The 20,924-nt window shown below is 40.4% G+C and overlaps 1 protein-coding gene across 14 annotated transcripts in view; it reads right to left on the bottom strand.

The window, feature by feature from the left end:
- The window catches only part of SPATA13 (spermatogenesis associated 13), a 103,557-nt gene that overhangs the window by 15,436 nt on the left and 67,197 nt on the right, over positions 1-20,924 (bottom strand). For 12 of the 14 annotated variants that reach the window (XR_003529115.1, XR_003529119.1, XR_003529116.1 and 9 more), the window contains 8 exons: positions 19,886-20,248; positions 16,288-16,432; positions 8,056-8,192; positions 7,423-7,602; positions 6,172-6,357; positions 3,577-3,756; positions 2,815-3,047; positions 337-466 (listed from right to left, as the gene is read on the bottom strand). Coding sequence is in view for 7 of the 14 variants with exons in the window: in XM_027652250.1 (XP_027508051.1) it covers positions 337-466; positions 2,815-3,047; positions 3,577-3,756; positions 6,172-6,357; positions 7,423-7,602; positions 8,056-8,192; positions 16,288-16,432; positions 19,886-20,248 (1,554 nt within the window). In the remaining 7 variants the exon portion in view is untranslated. Of the gene's footprint in view, positions 1-336; positions 467-2,814; positions 3,048-3,576; positions 3,757-6,171; positions 6,358-7,422; positions 7,603-8,055; positions 8,193-10,585; positions 10,841-16,287; positions 16,433-19,885; positions 20,249-20,924 lie in introns of those variants that run through there. The other 2 variants (XM_027652311.1, XM_027652326.1) reach the window with 2 other exon arrangements.

The following is a 20,924-nucleotide window of genomic DNA, read 5'->3' as shown; positions in this document are numbered from 1 at the left end:
ACTCTTCTTAAGTCAGTGAAACAGGTTTCAGTTCTGACAGAACTACCAAAATTCCAAAGGAGATTCGATAGCTCTATTATTAAAAAAAATACATTTTGTCATTTCATCTCACAGACAATGTCCACGTTAAAGCATGCTTGCTCTTCCTGAACTATAAACAAAGTGAATCAGTAACAGAATCATTGCAAATGAAGCAACTGGACTTTTAACTGAGCAATGACCGCTTGAAAAGTAGACACCACAAACAACAACCTATGCAGAAAGACATATGCTGTAGGGAACATCAAGTATCGTACACAGTACCTTTGCTCAGAAAAGGGACAGGCTGACACTCACCTCCCAGTCTACGATAGAGACTTGCCAACGTGCAATCTTGTCGACGCTTTCTAGTCTCCGTTTTCGCTCATTGATCAGACACGCAACATTCTTCATAGCCTCATATGCAGCTTTTATGTTGTTATAATCACTGTGAAATGTAGGCATGTTTCAAAGATCACTTATGCAATGGACATGATGCAGTCATGAGCCGTGGCAAGTGCTAGCCCACATTACTCACTTGTCCCTCTACTCAGGGTACTTAAATAAGAGAGACCTGATTCTCAGCTATCCCAAACCTCACACAGTAGCCTGTGCAATTCAGTGCTGCAGTACTGCTAGGCTTGTCCAGGACCAAATTACTAAACTGCTGGAAGGAGGAAGAGGAGATAGATTAATGAACTGCAATAACATCTACTGAAAACAATGGTAGAACTCCCACTGACCTCAGAGATAGCTACATTTCACCAAAGGACTGTGTTTTTAAGCAAAATTTTAGTGGGATTTTATTGGAAAGGACATTCTTTCAATTGTGTTTAACAATTGTATTTTCTCCTTGTTTCCAGTGGCTAGGTCAATGAACACAATACCAAAAGCAACCCCAAACAGGGTCAGTGAGGAACCCAAGAATATGGGCACAAGAGAGAAGAATTCAAGGCAACAGTACTAAGGTGGCAGCCTGTTTCCATGGGAGAAGTGTGTGAGAGCCAAGATGGTCACCTTCCTCTGCCTGCTTGAGTACAATCAATTCAGGTCAGTCCTCCTGTCCTTCTTCCAGTGCTCTGCTCTCCTCCTTCTATCCCTGACCTCCCAACATGCCTATGAATCTCCCCAATGTTCAGGGGTTTTTTTGCCTCTGAATATCATCCATTACTCCTTCACCTTTCCCAAATGGAGTCTCTGAGAAGAGAGAAGGGAAAAGACATATTTCTTGCCTTAGGACTCCCAGCCAAGCAGCTGCTTTCCCTCTTTTATCAGAATGCCTCTAGCAGAAAAGGAAGCCAGAGGTAGAACACAGCATGAGCCAGAAATAAATCCTGCAAAGGGGTTAGTCTTGCTGTCCTTTTTATCTGATTCTGTCTCAGTTCCAATTTTAATTGGCTGCTGCTGATGGATGCACTTCCCTTCTAAATCTGTGCATTCTCTCTTCTCTCTTTTTATATCTATGGAAACTCTATTCTGCCACACTGTATACAAAAAGTGAGATTAGCAATAATAGGATCCTACAAATGTCAGGAAGATGACCACATAATATCCATACCGCTACACTTGCCCTTCCTTATCTTGATTCCTTCTTTCTCTGTTGGTATGTTATTCCACGCTTCTTTCAAAACCTGTGGCCTTCACAGCAGGCTGTGCGCATCAGAACTTCAAACTTTTTATGAAAACAAAATGCTACCAAAAAACCAGCTGGCTGGAGCTTTACCAAGGTTCCATGTGGGTGCAGGTCTGCCTGTTTGTGAATAACTCTGTACAGTGGGCGCCTGTCTGTGCTTGTAGGTGTCTCTGGATGCTGTGCCACAGAAGAGGAAAACGGGTACTATGGGCCAAAGGTGGCGAGACCTTGCTGTCACTTTATCTACAGGTTTAATAGCTCACAGAATAAACTTCCTAAAATTAGTACCAGTGAAAGAGAAACTCATGTTAGTAACTGTTATTGCAGCACTTCTCAGGTAGCCACAAAACTGAATGGAGGCATTTCACACCTGAATGTCAGTGCTTCACGGATCTTGTATTTTGGCCCTGGCAAAAATCCCGTGGGCTCTAAGGGCAATTTTCTCAAGGTTAAAAAAATATGGACTCTGGCCAAGGAAGCACTGCCTCAGGCTGCATTTGGACTTTGAGCACAGGGGTCACAATGGAACATTCTTCTTGCAGTTATGCAAGTTAAAAAGATAGACACTTAAAGATAAAATCTTAATTTAGTCAAAGATTTAATCAGCTCAGGAGTATACCAGAAAGGGTAATAACCTGCAACTGAAATTCGCATTTATCCCAGATGAAAACCTAATATCTGGACTTTATTACAAACAAAGGCAATGTTTATTACTATTAGGATTCTAAAAAACATTACCTCCAAACATGCTCAGAGTGCATCTTTTTTTCTAAGACCCTCTACACCGTTTTTTTACATCCACAACTTTTATGCATCTTCCCCCATTTTTCTCTGGTTTTCCTTCTCCTTCACTTCCTTGACACATTGGCCTTCTTTTCACTCTGAGTTACACATCCCTCCCTGCATCCTATTTCAGCATCAACTTCTTTTCCTTCTCCTTTTTTGATTTACTCCTCATTCTGTCTTGCATCCTCCCAGTCCACTGTACTGCATTTTCAGATACTGTTTTTGGTAATATCTGTGATGGTTCCAAGACGCCCTGTCTATAGTGGCCCATGGCAGTTTTGTTCCTGATCTCAAAAGCCTCAGTGTTGTGTTAACCAGAAAACTTGAGTAAGTAGATGTTACTACTGTTACAGAATTTGTTCTTTTTACTCTCTCACCTGTGTTGCTGAGTGGTGTATTTGAGCAATTCTGCAAGCTGCAGAGGGTATTTGCAGATTTTCTGAACAGGTGTGAGAAGAAAACCATCAATGGCAATGTCAATCATCTGCTGAAGCAAGCGACAGGCCTCGAAGAAGTGGCGGTATTTGCCCTGTTTCATTAGTTTGGAAAGTTCAATGCAGGCACTGGGATGATTGTTACAATACTCTGAATAAATAGCAAAGCCTTCTTGCTATTAAAAAAAAAAAAGTTACAGCTTTACTGAAGTATTTGTCTATAAAGAAAAAAAGTTATTTTTGTAACATCTATTATATATAATCAGATAAATTAATCCATTTTCTATATTGTTTCCAGGCTGATGAGCCTTGAAACTATGCAGAAATCTACTTCATAACTGTCAAAACCCTGTACCTTCTTTGTCAGAACACAGAAATAAAGATCTCTGTTCAGTCAGGATAATCAAATGCGCCTTAAGAAGTACTTTTCCCTGGGGAAGACAACTATATGCTTAGCAAGTGTCTATCAAGAACTCACAACCTCTTTCCCCACCACCTTCCTTCTTTAATTTCTTTATGAAGTTTTTGCATGCCAAATGTGAGATCACTGCAAATAGTCCAGCTCAACTGTGATCATTACAGTTTAGTATTTGAGAAGCTGGTTTAGTATTTGAGAAGCATTTGTTACTAAAATCCCCTCCTAACATGGCATTTTATTATCATATTTTATTAATTTCATAAATTAAATCAACTTTTGCAACCTACATGTTGAAGAAAACATGATCCTATTTCACTTAGATGAGGTTCTTCTTTGTTGTACTGTTTCTCAAGATCCTTCAGAAACTTCCTTTGGAACTTGTAAATATCTTCAATATTTCCAAAAATGGTGCTTAACTGAGCTGTGGTGAACATTCCTGTATGTTTACGACACTGCCGAATATAACCCTGGAAATGAAATAAAAAACACTCATTAGCTGGAAGATGTCAAACAGGTTCTGCCCTGAGCAAACCCATCTGAGCTGGCCAAACCCCCGTGACCTACGGGCAGGTAAGTGGTTTCCCAGCCATACGTGCACAGGTGTGTAAGTTCAGATTTCAGATTTGCATCTAAAATGTTTACACATTGATTATTGTGGCCCAACTCCTGTCTCACAGGACCGTAAATGAATCACAGAACAAGAAACCTGCAGAGTGTGTAAAGCCCATTTGCACCTCCTTGTTCAATGTCAGCCCAATGTTAGGTCCCAAGGGTGCTGCTACTTTCACTTTTTTCACAGCAATTTCTCTGTGTCATAACAATTCTTCTTTATGCACATTAGAACAAACCCTGAAACAATTAATATAAAGACAGTGTCTACCAGAGCTAAAGTACTGGTATGCACAGCTGGCATATCTTCAGGTACCTGTTCCACAAAGCTGAGCGTGGCGAGCAGGATACAATGTAGAGACTGGATATTCAGGAATAGCTGCTGTGCTCATACTCTCCTATCTGTTAGGGTGCCGAGGTTCAGAGGAGTGCAAAGGTTAAATGGTATGATAGGGGTTATCTGCCAGGCTCCTCCACTTGGCTGCTGTCAGTCTGGTCTCCTCCAAATTGCTTCGGAAGCAGACAGCTGAAATAGCCTTGCAGTCGCTCTGGTGAGGTTTACCAGGAAGCAATACTGAATATTGCTGGCACTGTTATGAATATTCCCGTCTCCTCCCCAGCCATCTGCTTTGAGAGCTGTGCAGTGGCTATGCTGCAAGCCAGCTGCCACATTTCCTACTGCACCAACAAGGAAAACTAATTCCTGTGCAGCTCTTGTAATACAGACTGCAGACACTTCTTGAATGTAAAATGTGTTTTCTGGGTATATCCAGCTTCTTGATCCTGACTGCACCAGCCCTAGTGATTCACTCTATTGTTGAGCTTGCAAGTATGGATTACTGTCTGCCAGAGCTTTTCTGGCTTAGTCTTACTTGAGTATAATTTCAGTCTTATGTCCTGCTTGCACCACCGTACGGATTCGCTTTGAGGACAGCAGACCATCTCTACCCCACATGTTGAATTCGGTGCATTGCTTCTCTACTTGGAAAGTGTGTGTTTGCTCTCTAGTACTAAACTCAGAGGCATGTCAGATTTTTAAAAAGAGGCACAGAATGTATGTACTAGAGAAAATTAATTAATTAATTAATATCAGTCTAAGATATTATGACTATGAATGTAGTTCTAGAACTCAGCTAACCAAGGCAGCAACATAGCTGAGCATAAAAGTTCCTCCCTGATCTTTTATGCACACAATCAAGCTCACTACCTTAAGGAAATAACAAACATAAATGACAAAATTTACATTTAATGTTTTTTAAAATCAGCCAATTAGTAACCAATTTTTGCCTTTTTTCCCAATTTTTTCCTTCAAGATGCATAAAAAAGGCCTGATCTAAAAATTAAAAAAAAAAAAAAAACCACAAAAAATCTACAAAACCCCAAAACAAACAAACGGAAAAAACCAACCAACCAACCAACTAACCAAAAAACCCACCAAAAAACCCCAAAAACAACGACAAAAAAAAACCAAACCACAAAAAAACACCACTGTCTTATCTACTTTGTTGTACATGAAATAATCTAATAATAAGTGGTAAAGGATGGCAGCATGACAAATACAAGGACAGACTTAGCAAACTTAGGGTACGAAGAATATTTTGGTAAGTTGCTTAGCACCATTCCAGATGCTAACCACAAATATAAGTCAAATGCAGGTCAAATGCATCACAGTTCATGCCAAAAGAGGCAAACTTCAGTGAAGAGTATTAAGAAGCTTCTTGTCCAAGTGTGGGCCTCCAACAAAATTCGAACAAAGAAGCAGAAAACACCCTACATTTTATGGTTCAAACAAGCAAGGTAGATCTAAAACACCTTTAGACTTCTTCACAGCTTCTAAGCATCCAGCAAAAGTCCCTTTGTTTGAGAAAACAACAAAAAAAGAACCCCACACTCAGCAAATACTCTTTTCAAGTTAATTTCAAAAAGTTTTGTCCCTAACTGTAACATTAAAGTTACTCAAAGTTTTCTATATAAACCATGTGGTAAAAAGTTCTAAATAAACTGAACTTCCTTCTCTCATTATTACAGAAATAGCAGTCAGATAAGCAAAGCACTTTTTCCCTGTCAGAAACGGAATTGTTTTTTTAAAAAAGGAAGCGATGCCTCGTGGCAATCAGCAGAGAGGAAAGCTGTAAAAGGACACAAGAAGGGTCTGACTGACAGCCTCAGAAGCTCAGCTGGGAATATTTTGATATGAGAAACCACGCTGGTTCTCAGCTTATATGTTTTGTTCATATTAGGTGAGCAGAATGTCCTCAGGTTAAAGCATGTACCTCACAGATGTCCTTGAGATGCTTGATATAGACTTGTTCTGTGTTCATAATTTCCTGTATAACATTGGTTCTCATCTGATCCTTGTTTTCAGCTATTTTCTGGCGATGCTTGCTAATATCTGCATCTTGTTCTTCATCCTGGATACTATTACAATTTTCTGGCACTTCTTCCTGATTAACTCGCAGCTGCAGCCAGAACAAACAAAGGGATTAGAATAAAGCAGAAACTTTTACAAAATATGGTAAAACTGTTACTAACTTCTTACAATTAAGAGAAGACTGGCTACAGAAATTTTCCCAATCTTACCTTAAAGAGGGGGTTCCATAATAGGAATCGTCCCATTGTGCCCACTGCATATTCAAACAAAGTGTTGAGATTTCTGTCTGGTTCAATACATGGCTTTCTACTATTCATAGATTCTGAAAGATACCATGTTGTGTTGCCCAGGTACTTTCAGGCTTAAGGCTATTTCTGACACTTACTAATAGTTTAGGTGTTATTTTGGCCAAGCTAGTGTATGGGTAAAATTACAAAAGTAGACAACTGAACCACTTTTAAATAGTTTCCCTCTGCACCAGTTCCCCATCTGTACGATATGGATAACAGCATATCCTTTTTTGACTTTTGTTTTATTGCCCATGTTGGCTGGAGACCTAGGAAGAGCAAAATTAAGAACCACATCTAGCGTTTTGTGTAGTATTTCATGCAATGTGGCCCAAGCTTCACCACAGGCTCTCAAAAAGTAGTTCAAGTTACTTTCTAAAACATACTTCAATTTTATACCATCTGAGAGTTATACTGTCATTAATCTGCATGAGTTCTGACTGGGGAGTTCAGACTGTGTACTAGATGTCTACACAATGTTGTGATAATAAATTAAGTCCTATTTTACCAAAAAATCCCTGCAGCATAGCTTTCACCACACCTTTATGAAAACTGTTTTGTCCTCTCTGTATAGTAATGGCTCCTGGTTGAGCTTTCTGCTGCTGTAATCTCTGCTTGAGAAATTCCTTGGGTTACAAAAGGACCACACAAAGGAAGAAGACAGAGTAGAAAGTGTTAGAGGAGCTAAGGGACCTTGGGGTGTGATTCTCTATTGTTTTTTTCCTTGTGAACTCCTTAGGAGTTACACCACTGACATCAGCTACAAACACGCTGACCATCAGGGCCCTTCTCTGAAATGTAATGCTGTGACAACTGCCATACTCTGGCAGGAATCCCGTAATGGTGCAAAAGCAAGAGTTACCCACCCTGACAAAGCTGGCTGGAAACCAGGCTTCCTTGTCCTCATTTCTTCCCCACCACCAATCTTTGTTGGAAGCTTCTAGAACTCTAATGACATCTCCAGCTTTGAAGCCCAGCTCTTGATCATCCATAGTGACATGGTCCCAGAGAGCCTCTGCATAGACAACAGTGCCATCGCATATCAGCTAAGATAGAAAAAAAATGAGATTGTGAAGGACAAAAGATAAACTATGAACACTTCATAGATTACAAAAATATAAAAATACCTCACTACAGCACCTAAGATTATTCCTATTACAGGATAAAACTAAAATTCCGTATTTTCAGAAATCTATGCATGTATTTATTAGTGAGAACAATTAGAATCCTGATCCAGAGCAGTTACGCAGGCTAACGAGTTACAGTCCCAGTGAAGTTCAAGTCACTGTGCTCTTCTTCCCTTGTCATCTGCTCGTGGGCCCCGCCAGAGACAGGTCACCATGGCTGCTGGATTCTTCGCAATGCTGGCTACTACCATTGCACTTTTTATGAATACAAAATCTCAGACCTGTGGAAGACATCCCTCTGCATCCCCCATCCCTGTCCCTGTCCCACCCCTGCCCCATCGTTTCAGCGCAGTGCAAAGCCCCAGACATTACCTCATTAATTGCTAGCTGTTCGCCTCCGGGCTGCAGGTACCTGGGAGCAGCTTGGCAGAGCTCCTCGTAGCTGTAATCTTCCTCACTGCCATTGTCATCCACTAAGGCTGAAGATTCAGTCCCGCCATCTGCAGCAACTAAAACAAAGGTGCAACAGCTGTTTGCTTCATCATTTTTATGATTCCAAGAAAAACAACAATGCAAGAGGAATTGCTGAGAAATTGCCTTTGTTGTCATGAATATAACAATAACAGCAGAAGTGGAAGGCAGCAGAGCTCTCAGGAAAACCACTTTTCTATCATTAAATACTTTTTACTCTTTTTCAGAATTTTCTCATTTAGCAACTGATAAAACTGAGAAATTTTTGTATGCAAAAAATAGAACAACAATCATTCTTCACTATTTTTTACCCAGAGGAAACCTCAAATTATCTGTATGAGAAAGGAGGCCTCAATGCAGTTTTCCACGTGGCAGGTGAGAGAGCCCCAGCAGCCCCCAGCAGTCAGCAGGGACACTGTCATGCCCAGGCTGAGTGCCCTCACACCATCACATCCCCTGCAGGGACATAAGGACCCAACACCTCTGTGCCCACCCACCATAGCCCCTGCTCTGTGCCGGCTGCTTGCCTCCTCTCCCAAGTGCCGGGGGAAGCTCTAGCAGCATGAAGATCTGAGGGGACAGGGAGTCTGGACTGAGCACAGAGTAACTGCTCAACAGAAAACTTGTTCTAATTGCCTTAAATCACAAAAAAATTCTTGGTTTGACAATTGCAGATTTTCTAACCAGAGAGGCAGCTTTGTATACAAATAGAGACCAGCACTAAGATGGGCTTCATCTTATTACACAACCACATAAACCAAGAGAAACACCATTTAAGTGACTGTCACTATGTACATATTACAGCATAAAACTGTAAAATCCATTTGGGGTACACCACTGGGTGGCAGATCCTTTCAGCAATCATCTCTGTACTGGCAGATGAAGAGGACTGGGGCCTGATCTCAGGAACAAGTCATACTGACTGACTGACACCCATCCTGCTCAGTGCTGGACCCTGTCCACATGGGTTTGCCTTTGAAAGATGGCTATAATGTTCAAACCCATCGGGATGAGCTGGCAATCAAGAAGTGTTCATGACCAGTGGACTGGTGCCTAGGTGCACTCTCCGGTCCTTGTTTATTTGTCCCTAAAGATTTATTCCTATGGCAGGCCCAAGCTGTGAATAAGTAGAGTCTGAAGATCATACAGTGCTCAAAAATGCATTAAAAACAAAAAGCAAAAAATCAAGTAAAATTCAGAATGGGCTTCTAGCACTGACTCCTTTTCTAAAGGTCAGTGTGTCCCAGGTAAGCTGCTGCACAGCCTGCAGAACATCTCTTACTCCTGACCTTTAAGCAGAATTATTGAAACTGCCAAATCCACCAAGCAGCAAGGCCGAGCAGCAGGGCCCTGACACTGCCTCTTCTCTACCCTGCTTCAAACCTGGGTACAGCCTGCCTGCTGAGCTCTGGGCTCCAGATGGATGAGAGTTGCAAAGAGATGACTCCTGGCTTTACTCCACACAGCTACTACCAATAGGCACACTGCTGCCATCTCTATTTATGTTATAGGGAGAAATACTACAACTCCCTCCTTATGGGCACTCATACCATCACTAGCATCTTTGGTCATCTGAGTATTAACTTGCAATAGAGATCAAAGCAGATTACCACACAGATTTACCAAAAACCTTGAAAGATTTTTCTTTCCATTAAAAGCAGAAAAATATGGCATACTCTTGAAATAACAGAACATGCCTATTTGACCATTCTGTTCCACTCCCCAGCATTTTAAATATACATTCACATTAATGGTATAATCTGCCTAAAATGGGAGAATGGAGAATTCCTGTTTTAAAAAACAATTTTTTCCCCTACAGATTCATAAATCCAAGCACTGATAAACTTTTAAAATACATCTTGCAAAACTTACTGAAACTGCTTTGTTAACAAAATCTGAAAACAAATATTTCATTAAATCAATATATATCTTATAAAGCAACATAAAAAAAATTAATCCTAGTGATCCTTTATACTATATTATCAGTACTGCCTGTTGGTTTGTTCCAGTAACAGCACATCAAAATAACCTAATTCATTTGGCTCCGGACAAAAAATTACTACAATTTTAGGATCGATAACTGTTCATTATTCTGTACCAAATCAACAAGCTTATATTGACTTTGTAGTTAGACTCAAGTGAAATCAGCCACTTGCATTCTGCATCTATTCCTCTATTGTTTACAGACAAATATCAGAGGGAGGGGTATGCTTTCCCAGTTGCACCAACGGGATGCAAAAAACTTAAAAGACAGCCTGGGACTGATTCAGATCTCCTAGCAGCTTTGTCAGCAGTGTAAGGCTGCAGGTTCCCATGGATGACACGGAGTTACTGTGACCAGAATCAGGCCCCCTGACTACCACTGTTTATCAGTTCAATCTAAAAACACCGTAAAAATTAGCAAGAGAGAGCATGTTCTACTCACACGTACCCATCTGAAGGCTCTCCAGACTCCAAAATCGTGCCATTGCCCCCCTGGCTACCATGCTGCTGTCAGACTGGACCCCAAGGCAAAGATTTGACCTCTAACAGGTGATTCTCAGTCCTAAAGGGCTGGTGAAGGATCAGAAAAGGCTCTGAGCTACATACAGCTCAGAGAAACAGCCTGTTCACTGCCTTCAGCTCCTGGCAGTGCCTCCAGAGCCTGACTGGGAACTGCCAGCGGTGCACTCAGCCGCTCAGCCTGGCTCCCAGCTCCCAGCTCTCTGACATCATGGGGTGCCCTTAGGGAGGAAGTTCCAGAAAAGAAACAAAACCTGGCTGCCTGTCCCCGGCCACGCTGTGCCTGCAGCCGCCCAGACCGCTCCCACAGTGTCTGAAAATGGTGAGTGCAGCAAGGCAAGGAGTGCATTTTTTTTTTATTAAAGCAGCTACATGCGATTTCAATCTATATTCAAATGACTGCAATTCAAAGGGAGAGAGATCTGGGTGGGAGCTGGGAGTTCCCTGTATTACAACACTGTTTGGAGTATTGGTCTATCTTTGTCATAATATACCAGTTAAGATTCCAACAGAAGTAAACAATTAAGGTATTTTTTGCACAGCTATTAAAACTTCTCTTGCTTCACAGCCACAAGCAGCACAAGTGTAAAGGCTGCAGCAGATTGCTCTCAGGAAAAACAGGGGAGGCTAGAGACATTTCCTCACTGAAACTACAAACTTAATTCAGCTGGTTCATAAAACAGGGAATAAAGCAGGAAAGCACTCAAACCATTCAGCTTTCTCTGGGTCTGACCCAGCCAGAGCACAACCTCATTCATTCACCACAGGCCAGCAATCCCCACCTTTAGGTTTGTATCATCCTGCAGCGAAGCTGGATCAGTCCATGCACTGAAAGCAAAAGCAAGAGCTGCTGCCATCAGCAGAGCACAAAGCCTGCTGCAACTTATGCTTGTACACAGCACTGTGCTTACAGTTTGGAAAGCTCCTTAATCCTTATGGCTTCTTCTTTACCTGCTCAGCCTGTCCTGTGACTGGGGACTGTCTCCTCCAGGGATATGTTCACAAAACCCTGGAGGCATTTCTGCACACAGTGACTTCTCAACACCCACTGACATCACATGGTTTCCCCCAGCACTGCCTCAGACAGAGGAGGAAAGGTCAAATAAGGCCCTGCAATATTAATGCCATCTTCCTGCAAAAATCCTGTCTGTGCTTCACTGCATGGGAGACTGACAGGAATTCTCTTCTGAATCTCCCAAACTTCCGTATTATTTCTTTCTGCAAGGACTCTTGTTGGATAGCACAGTAGAAATAAGCTACTGGATATTATAAAATATTCATACACTTGGCACAAACCTGTGCATTTTTCTTGGCACAAACCACTAAAACAAAGCAACCCAGCAAACAGAAGTGGCACTGAAGTGCTGATGATCCTGGGACCTGCAAGTGAAGGCTTCATGCTTTCAATCAGCCAGAGCACAAGCTCTCTGCCATATGAAACGCCTATCCTCCAGGGAAAAACAGTTGAACTGCTACAGGAAAACCAGATCAAACACCATACAGCTCTTTTAGAAGATACATTAAAAACAACCTCTGAAAAGCAGTCTTTTGGTTTGATTTTTGCAGAACGGAATGGACTGTGCATTTTTGTCCAATGACTAACCTAATGCCTCCATGGGATGCTGCTAGGATGGAGCGGCGTCTGCTCTCCCTCCATTGCACAGGCACATCTAGCTACTGTGCAACCACAAACTGAATGACCACAAAAGTACTCATCTGGGGTTAGGTGTTGGCAGGTTTGTCTAGTCCACAGTGGCCTCATCCAAATCCATGCTGAGCTGGCTTACCCGCTGCAGAGGGCACTCTGAAAAGGCTCTGGGTAGCATATACTAAAATACTAAATGTAAAAGCTAGTTTACCTGCCTCAAAAAAATCCAATTCTAGATACCCTAGTATCACAGAACTCATCACCCTGAGGCAGACCACAGGTAACCCCCAACCACTGCTCTGACAGCAGCCAGTAGCAGATGTCCAGGGAAGAATGTAAAAATAGATGAGGCATGCAATGGTATTTTTCTGATGTACTTTTCTAAATTCCACCTATCTGCAGATCAGAGTCAGATCCCTCCTAGGGCAGAAATGGCACCTTTCCGTCTAATGTACTGAATTTTTCAAACCACTTTCTGAATTTTTGCAAACTGCTGGGATGTGAAATATCATGTGAAGCAATTAGTTTCATAGTTTAGAGTATGAAAACTATCTTTTATTTTGAACTTGCTCTCTGGTGATTTCATTTGGTGCCCTTTAGTTCTTACATTATTGGAAAAAATATTATCTGTTCATTTTTTCTATGCAAAACAAACTTTTATTCTCCTACTGTCCTTTTCTCCGTGTTGCAGAGCCCTAGCTGCGTTAATCACTCCTCCCAGAGACACTGGGTCGGTTTTCTTGTCTTTTGCCTTTCTCTTTATCACCCCCTGTGAAAAATGCCTTTTGGGATAGAAAGGAAAGGTGAGATGCCCCCCCACACACACACCAGTTGCACAATTGGGCTTTCTGTTTTGTTCTCTATTTCCTTCCTACAAAATCCTGCCCTTTTATTTACTGTTTTGACTGTTACTGTGCACTGTACTAACACTTTAAAATGTCTGTTAGGATTGTAAGATCTTTTCCTGAATGGCAATACCCAAACCAGAGTCCCTTCTTCTGCAAGCACACTAGGCTCTGGTTCCTCCTCCATGTGCACTACCTTGTCTTTATCAACATTGCCACCAGTACAATGCCTTGTGTCTGGCTTTTACTTCTGTGAATAATTTAGTATACCGGCAAGAATTACCATTTCACTTTATACTACTCTTCCCACATTATTTATGAAGATACTGAACATCTGACTCCGCTCATGAGCTCTTTTCTTAAGAAAACTGACCACTCTCCTGAGTTGTCCCTGAGCTGTGCTCCATACAGGCTGAAACATACTCAGTTACTCAACTTTGACTGAAATGGGGAAAATCTGACTGTTATTTAACACTGCAGACAAACAGGATACTACTGAAAGTAAAGACGTAAATTTATTTATCTAAATTCCGGCATCCACATTCAAATGAACCATCTAAATCAGCAGGTACTGGTCACAATTAAAACAGCTGAGAGCAATTCACCTCATCCAAGGCAATTCTACTTTAACCTTAATTGACTGCAATGACAAGGACCTCAGATCAGTCATTTAAACATAGCTACTTAGCACCATTTTAAGTATTCTGGGTACCCTGCTTGCCTCCAGCTGCCACTGGAGAAAGAAATGGGTCTCCCATAGGTCCTCTGTCGTATCTGCCAACTGCAGGCAGATGCTCAGGTACCCCACACAGCACTGGACCTTGGGATGGGTAACTTAATCAAGCATTAGTCCTCTACTGCCTGTAACAGGTGTACTAAAGTTTAACTCTTATGTAGGTACCTGCATTTAGAATAAATTTAGGTGACTTAAACTTGAGCTGAATCGCACCCTACTTACTCAGAGTTGAGCCTATCTAAAGGAGTTTACCAATCAATTTAGCAAAATTCAAGTCCCCCACAAAAATATACAAAAAAGATGGGGTTTTAAGATAATTATAAAAATTGCTCTACTGTGAAAATTAGGCAACCTCTTTAATATAATTTAAAACTTGTAACCCTTTAAGAGTAAGAGTAGCAAAATAAGTCTCAAGTGAATTTTCCCTTATGTGTTATCTGATTATTATTCTGTTTCCTACAGATGATATTTCACTGTCTTCTAACTGCCGTTTTTCAAAAAATTTACTTCTATATCCTATTGTTATAAAAGGAAGACGTACAATGCATTAGGCTTTAGCTAGTAACTAAAATAAGATACTACTGGTTTTTCAGTGCTTGGGTTTAGAATTACTTTCTATAATAAAGGGCTTTTGTACTATCAAATTTCACTGTGCATGAGCAAACAAAAAACTCTCACATGTTCAAAGACAAGGAAATGCCTTGTGATTTAAGAGAAGAAAGGAAAGAGATCAGAATGTATGACACTGGTCACTTTACTATTTTCTGCTGGAGCTACTTAACAGATCTTTGCAACTGCTTTCAAACTGTGAAGTCCATGATATTCCCTCCTTGCTTTCAGAGTTTTGATTTCAGAAGCTTTTCCTGATCCACTTCTACGTTTGTAAGGACCCATAAAAGTCACACCCAATATTGCTTTGGCTTCATTGCCTTAAAAATGGCAGAACTCTTGGTTTGTGTATTTGTCATCCTGATGCTTATGTTTAGGAGATCAGTTATTCAGAAGCCAAATACCTGGAAAAATATTGCTTTTAAGCAGTTGTCTAGGTAACTAATATTATTTCATGAGGTTTCCAAACATGAATTGGAAAGGATAACTAAAAATAGAAAAATAATTCCTACTCTGTGATAATAAAAGATCCTCTTTTTTTTCCAGACTAGCTTACAGCTAGACTTGTTATTCTGTGAATGATCCTTCTGGAATCATGGACATAATCTCAGCAAGGGCTGCAGCATTAGATGTCTAATTTACCTCGATGTCTGATCTGGATCATTAAGTATACTAAGATGCATAGAGCAAGAACACAATCCAAACATGGATTTTAAAGTAGTTTCCAATATTTTACTACAATATAAATTAAAAGGTAAATACTGATACAGTATTTGCTGTAGTTAGAAAGTCTCAAGTCTGTTTCTGAAGAAAACTGTCATGTTCAAGACAGAAAAACACAGTTTTAGCATGTTCTTACATAAATTAATTTGTTGTTGAGGTATTTTTTGAGCAGGATTTGGACATCATTGCATATTAACTTACCTTAGAACCACAGAAGCCACATACTGACTTCTAAACATATGTGTAATTATAATAAAGAAGCACTGAAAATGCTATTTGTTAAGTTTCCTACTTCAATCATGGTAAGGCCATGATTCAAAAGATTCAGGGAGAAGGTTCCCAGCAGTGTTTTGGTCATTATTAACACTGAAGGATATAAAGCGAAAATATGGCTTTTATTTCCAAACCTTGCCAGTGAAACATGAATAACTATTCAGATTATGCTCACAGTGGTCTGAAAGAACACAAGTGGTATTAACCCAGAGTCTTCTGGTCCCACCTGTGAAGAAATGTTCCACTAATACTAGACAGGACTTTCTATTAACTCCAGATAGCACTGCATGCTAACAGTAAACAATTACAGTAAAAATACAGAGAGTACAGAGTCTGATAAAGGGCAATGCTTCCAAAAAGGCAATGTTTTCCAAGAACCTGTCCTTCATGCAGCAGAGCCCTGGTTGGGCTACTTATTTAAGGCTTGCCTATCTAAGTAGTAAAAGTACATGTGCGGTGTGGCTAGGATTCAGGCATAAACTCAAGCATATTAGACCTCACTTCCTTCACTCTCTGTTATCTTCAGGCAAGGATGCAAATAGAGAGTGGAAAATACAGGAGTGTAAGTGATACAGAACAATAAACCATAGCAGTGTCAAACGGCAGATGTGACAAACAAGTTTTACATGAGCACAACAGCTACTAATAAGAAACTTGCAAAACAAAGAAATTTAGCTGGGTACTAATTTGTCACTGAGTTGGTTTGCACCCTTTCATGTTCCATACCATATTCTAATTCCTGCTCAGCCTGGGGTATGACTTTGAGATCTTCAAAGTTAAATACTTGCTCATCTTACCATCAGATGTTCTCATCTGCCGCCTCCGTCCAACCCGGTCCAGGCCAATGGGAGTACTTTGAGAAAAGGTGAGTGGCCGGAACCTGGCTGAAACAGCTTTGTATGGGGGCACCTGGTGTGCTGGAACAGGTGGCCGTGTTACAGGCTACAGGGAAAACAGGAAAATCCAGTATTAGTAAAGATACCAGCAAGTCCAACTGAGCAAAACTCAGGTAGGGAGTAAGCTTTCTTCAGATAGTCCAGGTAATTAAAACCAGTAAAATCAACTATGTTGAAGTTACATTGCTTAAACACTGCACAGTATATCCACCAGCATCACAGAACATGTTTTATTACATTACAGTTCTCTGTTACTTGGTCTTCTGTAATGATTAGACATGTTTTATAATTTTTACTCTTTTTTGAAGACAGTCAGAGGGCTGGAGCACCTCTCCTATGAAAACAGGCTGAGAGAGCTGGGGTTGTTCAGCCTGGAGAAGAGAAGGTTCTAGGGAGATCTCACTGTGGCCTTTCAGTACCTAAAGGAGCTATGAGAAGAAAAAACTGGAGAGGGACTTCTTACTAGGGCACATAGTGATAGGACAAGGGGGAGTAGGTTTAAACTGAAAGAAGGTCAATTTAGATTAGATATAATGAAAAAGCCTTTTATCATGAGGGTGGTAAAACATTGGAACAAATGCCCCATCCCTGAAAACATTGAAATCAGCCTACAAATGGAGTTCTGAGTAAACTGATCTAGTTGAAGATGTCCCTGCTCATTGCAGGGGGTTTGGTCTAGGTGACCTTTAAAGGTCCTTTCCAACCCAGACCACTCCATGATTCTGTCATGACTTCACGCCCAAACACTCTGGGTTCTAACTGCTTTGAGAAGAGCCTGTGCAATGCCAGCTGGCATTGCAAACACACATCTCAAGGGAAAGCCAAGGAGAAAGAATGACCATGCTATATCTGGAAGTTGTGTTCATTTCCTGGGACATTTGCTTTCTTCAAATAAATGTAGTGCTTGCAAGTAAAAGAAACATATTGTACAAGACAATAATAATTGTCTACATGTTCCTCTGCTTTGAGTTCCCAGGAGTCTCATAAAAAAGAGGTAATACTAGGTGTACTGTTGCTTTATCTCAAAGCCATTTTCTTTAGATAAATCATTAATTTGCTTAATTATGATTAGAGAACCTAAAACCTTGTTTTATTTGCAAACTGAGACTGATTTTATGTTGTCCCTGAACAACTCCACAATAGCCAGGCTGAATGACCTTGCATCAGCATTCAACATTAAACAGCCAGGCTTCAGCACATGAACTTCAGAGAAACATCCTCTCTTCTCATTTAGTTGTTGCTGCTCATAGGCCCTTCTATCAAGTAATCTGAAACATAAGGGATGGATTTTTAACGAACTATCTCTTGACACTCTGTTGTGAAACCAATGATTTAATATTGTTTGAAAATGTTTCCTCACACCTAAGCTGTCAGACCAAAACAAAATACAACATAGAAGGAAATAGCATTGCACTTTGCAAATATTCCTGTGGGTTTTCAAAGCTTTTTAGAAAAAAAATCACCAGTGTGAAGAGCAGTCTTTGAAAATCCCAGATAAAATACTTCTAGCCTATGTATTCCTGCTTCATTAGTGCTTTTTTACATTCCAGCTACCAATTTACTTTCTAACATGACTGCCAAAAACCTCAATGTGTTAAATATAATTTAACTACAATCTCATCTTTTAACCTCTTTTCCTAAGTGTTTTAGCAATATACCAGGATCCTACACCAAAAAGAGTAAGTCCAATATGTTGCATCAAATAGCTAATAGAAGTGATGGCAGTTACTATATGCAAATAACTGGCTGATTAAGCAAAAAAGCTGTTTATTTCTGGGCAACTAAAATTTTCTTGTAAGACCTCAGTCCAAATCCCAGAGAGACAAGGATGTGCTGTTATTCAGTGGAGGTCCTAGAAAGGCCATCATTTGGCTTAATAATGTGCCTTTGTTGGGAATGCTCCAAAATTTTGGTCTTGACCACAGTGATCCAGCAATGTGCTCATTTAACCCCAGTCAAGCCCTTGTGGCAGCATCAGAGCATGGAAAAGAGTCAACTCAAATAGCTGATAGCTTGATGCATGTTCCTTCATTAATAAGCTGATGTGAACAAGGTTTGAAATGAGATCAATCTGCTTTCAGCAGTAAATGAAGGGCCTGAAGAGTGTTAATTCACTTCCACAAGCAAGGATTATTTGAGCTGCCAGTATTTACTATCCCTTGAAATCCATCTATTATCCTTGAGTAAGATGGCCTAGAATTTATAACAACAATTTTTCTCTTTTCTCCAAGTTAAGCAATAAAATTAATTTTGAAATATCCCAATGATATAGAGTTTGAAACTAAAGCCTTTGCCTGGGTAAAAGGTTCATTGGTTTCACTTGAGGTTTTGATCAAGATGCATTTTTTCATCAGGGAATTATAAAGAAAAAACATGTAATATACAATAACAAAGTTCATGTTACAAATTGCTTTTCACAGGAGACTGAAAATCCTGCCACTGTTTCAGCACTTTAGTACCACTAAACTTCCCAGTAGGAGATCAAGTGGCATAAGAAAGATTAAGAGGACTCAAATCCCATTAATAACCACCAGACTCACATTTTTTGAGGATGCAAATATTATTCCTTTTTTCTGTTGCTTCATCAGCTTCACAATCACTTTAGGCAGAAGTCCTCCAGTTTTCCTGGAAAGGAACGCCTGACCAGTGCAGTCTTACAAAAGCCCATGAGCCTGAAGCTCTGCAACCAAGTGCAAGACGAGGCCACCACTACCAACACAACAGTAAATTCCTTTACACATTGTACCTGCTCAGAACTACTCTAGGGAAAAAGGAGTAAATTCTGCCTTTCAGAAGTTCCTAATTTCTCACTTGTTTATTTAAGCCAACAGAGATGGCAAATAAGTATACAGGAACTACTCAAGTACACACTGCTTTCTTACAGGCTTTCTTACTGCTTTTTTACCTTTGCTCCATCTAGTCAATTTAGTAGCATTTAACCAGACATTTTATTCATATTGTTAGTCTTCCTAGATTCTTTCTTTCATTAATTTTTTAATTTATTACCAATTTTCTCAAGCAATGTCTTCATTAGTTTTAAGTATCCTTGTCATGCCAATACCAAGGTTTTGAACAGACCTGCTTTTGGATAATTTGAAAGGATCAATAAATAATGTGTTATTATCATATTTGATTGTAGTCCTCTGTTCCTCAGGCCCAACACTCTTTAAGAAAACTAAACACACAACTGTGTTACACACAAATGAGCCCTTATATACTAATGTGAGACATAATGACCATTCCAAGAAAGAAATCAGGTTAATTTACAATACAGAAAAGATTATCCCGAAGTCAGTATCAGGTTTATTCCATGCTGTATTGTTTTTTATCAAGAAGACAAAGTAATTAGTGACCAGGAAAGCAGTATTGTAAGTACACGATGTCAGCTTGACAAAAGGGAAGGAAGAGAAGGAAGAATCCATTCTATTTTCTAGGCTGAAGATAGACAAGGAAGTGAAAGGGTCTTCTGCAGTTTGCAGAGCACATCTGTTTGTCTTACTTGTGTCAGCAGACCTTCTCTCTCTCCTACTGGACCGTTTCCATAGAAATTGACCCCACCTATTATGGAGATAGGTCTTCTTTTTCGCCCTCTGTGGTAGCCTACTGTGTTGCTTTGGACCACAGACCCAACGGATGACAGTCCTGGCTGACTTTCTCCATCCATGCAGTCTGTCTTCTGAGATTCCACCACAACTGCATCTTCTGGTATAGAGAAACTTCTGATCGACATTTGGCCATAGTCTGAGAGAGGTCTGGGCCGAGATCTTTTTCCAGAGCCCCATCTCCTGGGTGTGACCTTTTGTGAGTCTGCCTTTTCTTCATCCTGGGATGTGGATCTCTTCCAGTGGTCATCAGAAACAACCTTTTTAAATGTGAACAAGTCAAATAAGCCACAGAATTTTCTGACGGTTAATAATTTGCGAGTTTTTCATATGGCAGATCAACTTAACATTGCTAAAACAGAAAGAGTTACCATAAACACAACAAGTGCAACTGACAATTCAGGAAGAGATAACTTTACAAAGGAAAGACATCATGATGCTTGTGATGAGTAAGGTAAACACCCAACCATCAGCACTTCTTTGGCACACGACTACTAACACTAAAAACTCACCTATTACCTCAGAAGTACAGACAGGTCCTGTCATAAACACTGAATTCACAGAATGATATCTTAGAAAGATAGCTCTGCACTCACAGGACTTGTTCCTGTGCAAAAGTAGGATGTTACAGATAACACCAATAATAAAATAATTCAGCCAACATACTGTGTTTCTAGACTTCTCATCAAGGCTTGTAGTGACAGGACAAGGGGTAACAATTTTAAACTGAAAGAGGCTGGGTTTAGATCAGATATATGAAGACATTCTTGAGGGTGGTGAGGGACTGGAACTGGCTGACCAGAGCAGTTGTGGATGTCCCAACTCTGGCAGTGTTGAAGGCCAAGTTGGATGGCCTTGGTATTCAGCAGCCTGTTCTAGCAGAAGGTGCCTCTGCCCATGGTAGGGGGGTGGGATCTAGATGGGCTTTAAGGTCCC

Source organism: Corapipo altera, unplaced genomic scaffold (assembly GCF_003945725.1).
Source record: "Corapipo altera isolate COAL_440 unplaced genomic scaffold, ASM394572v1 0, whole genome shotgun sequence".
In the NCBI taxonomy this organism is placed as follows: Eukaryota; Metazoa; Chordata; class Aves; order Passeriformes; family Pipridae; genus Corapipo; species Corapipo altera.
This window is presented reverse-complemented; position numbering and strand designations above follow the sequence as displayed.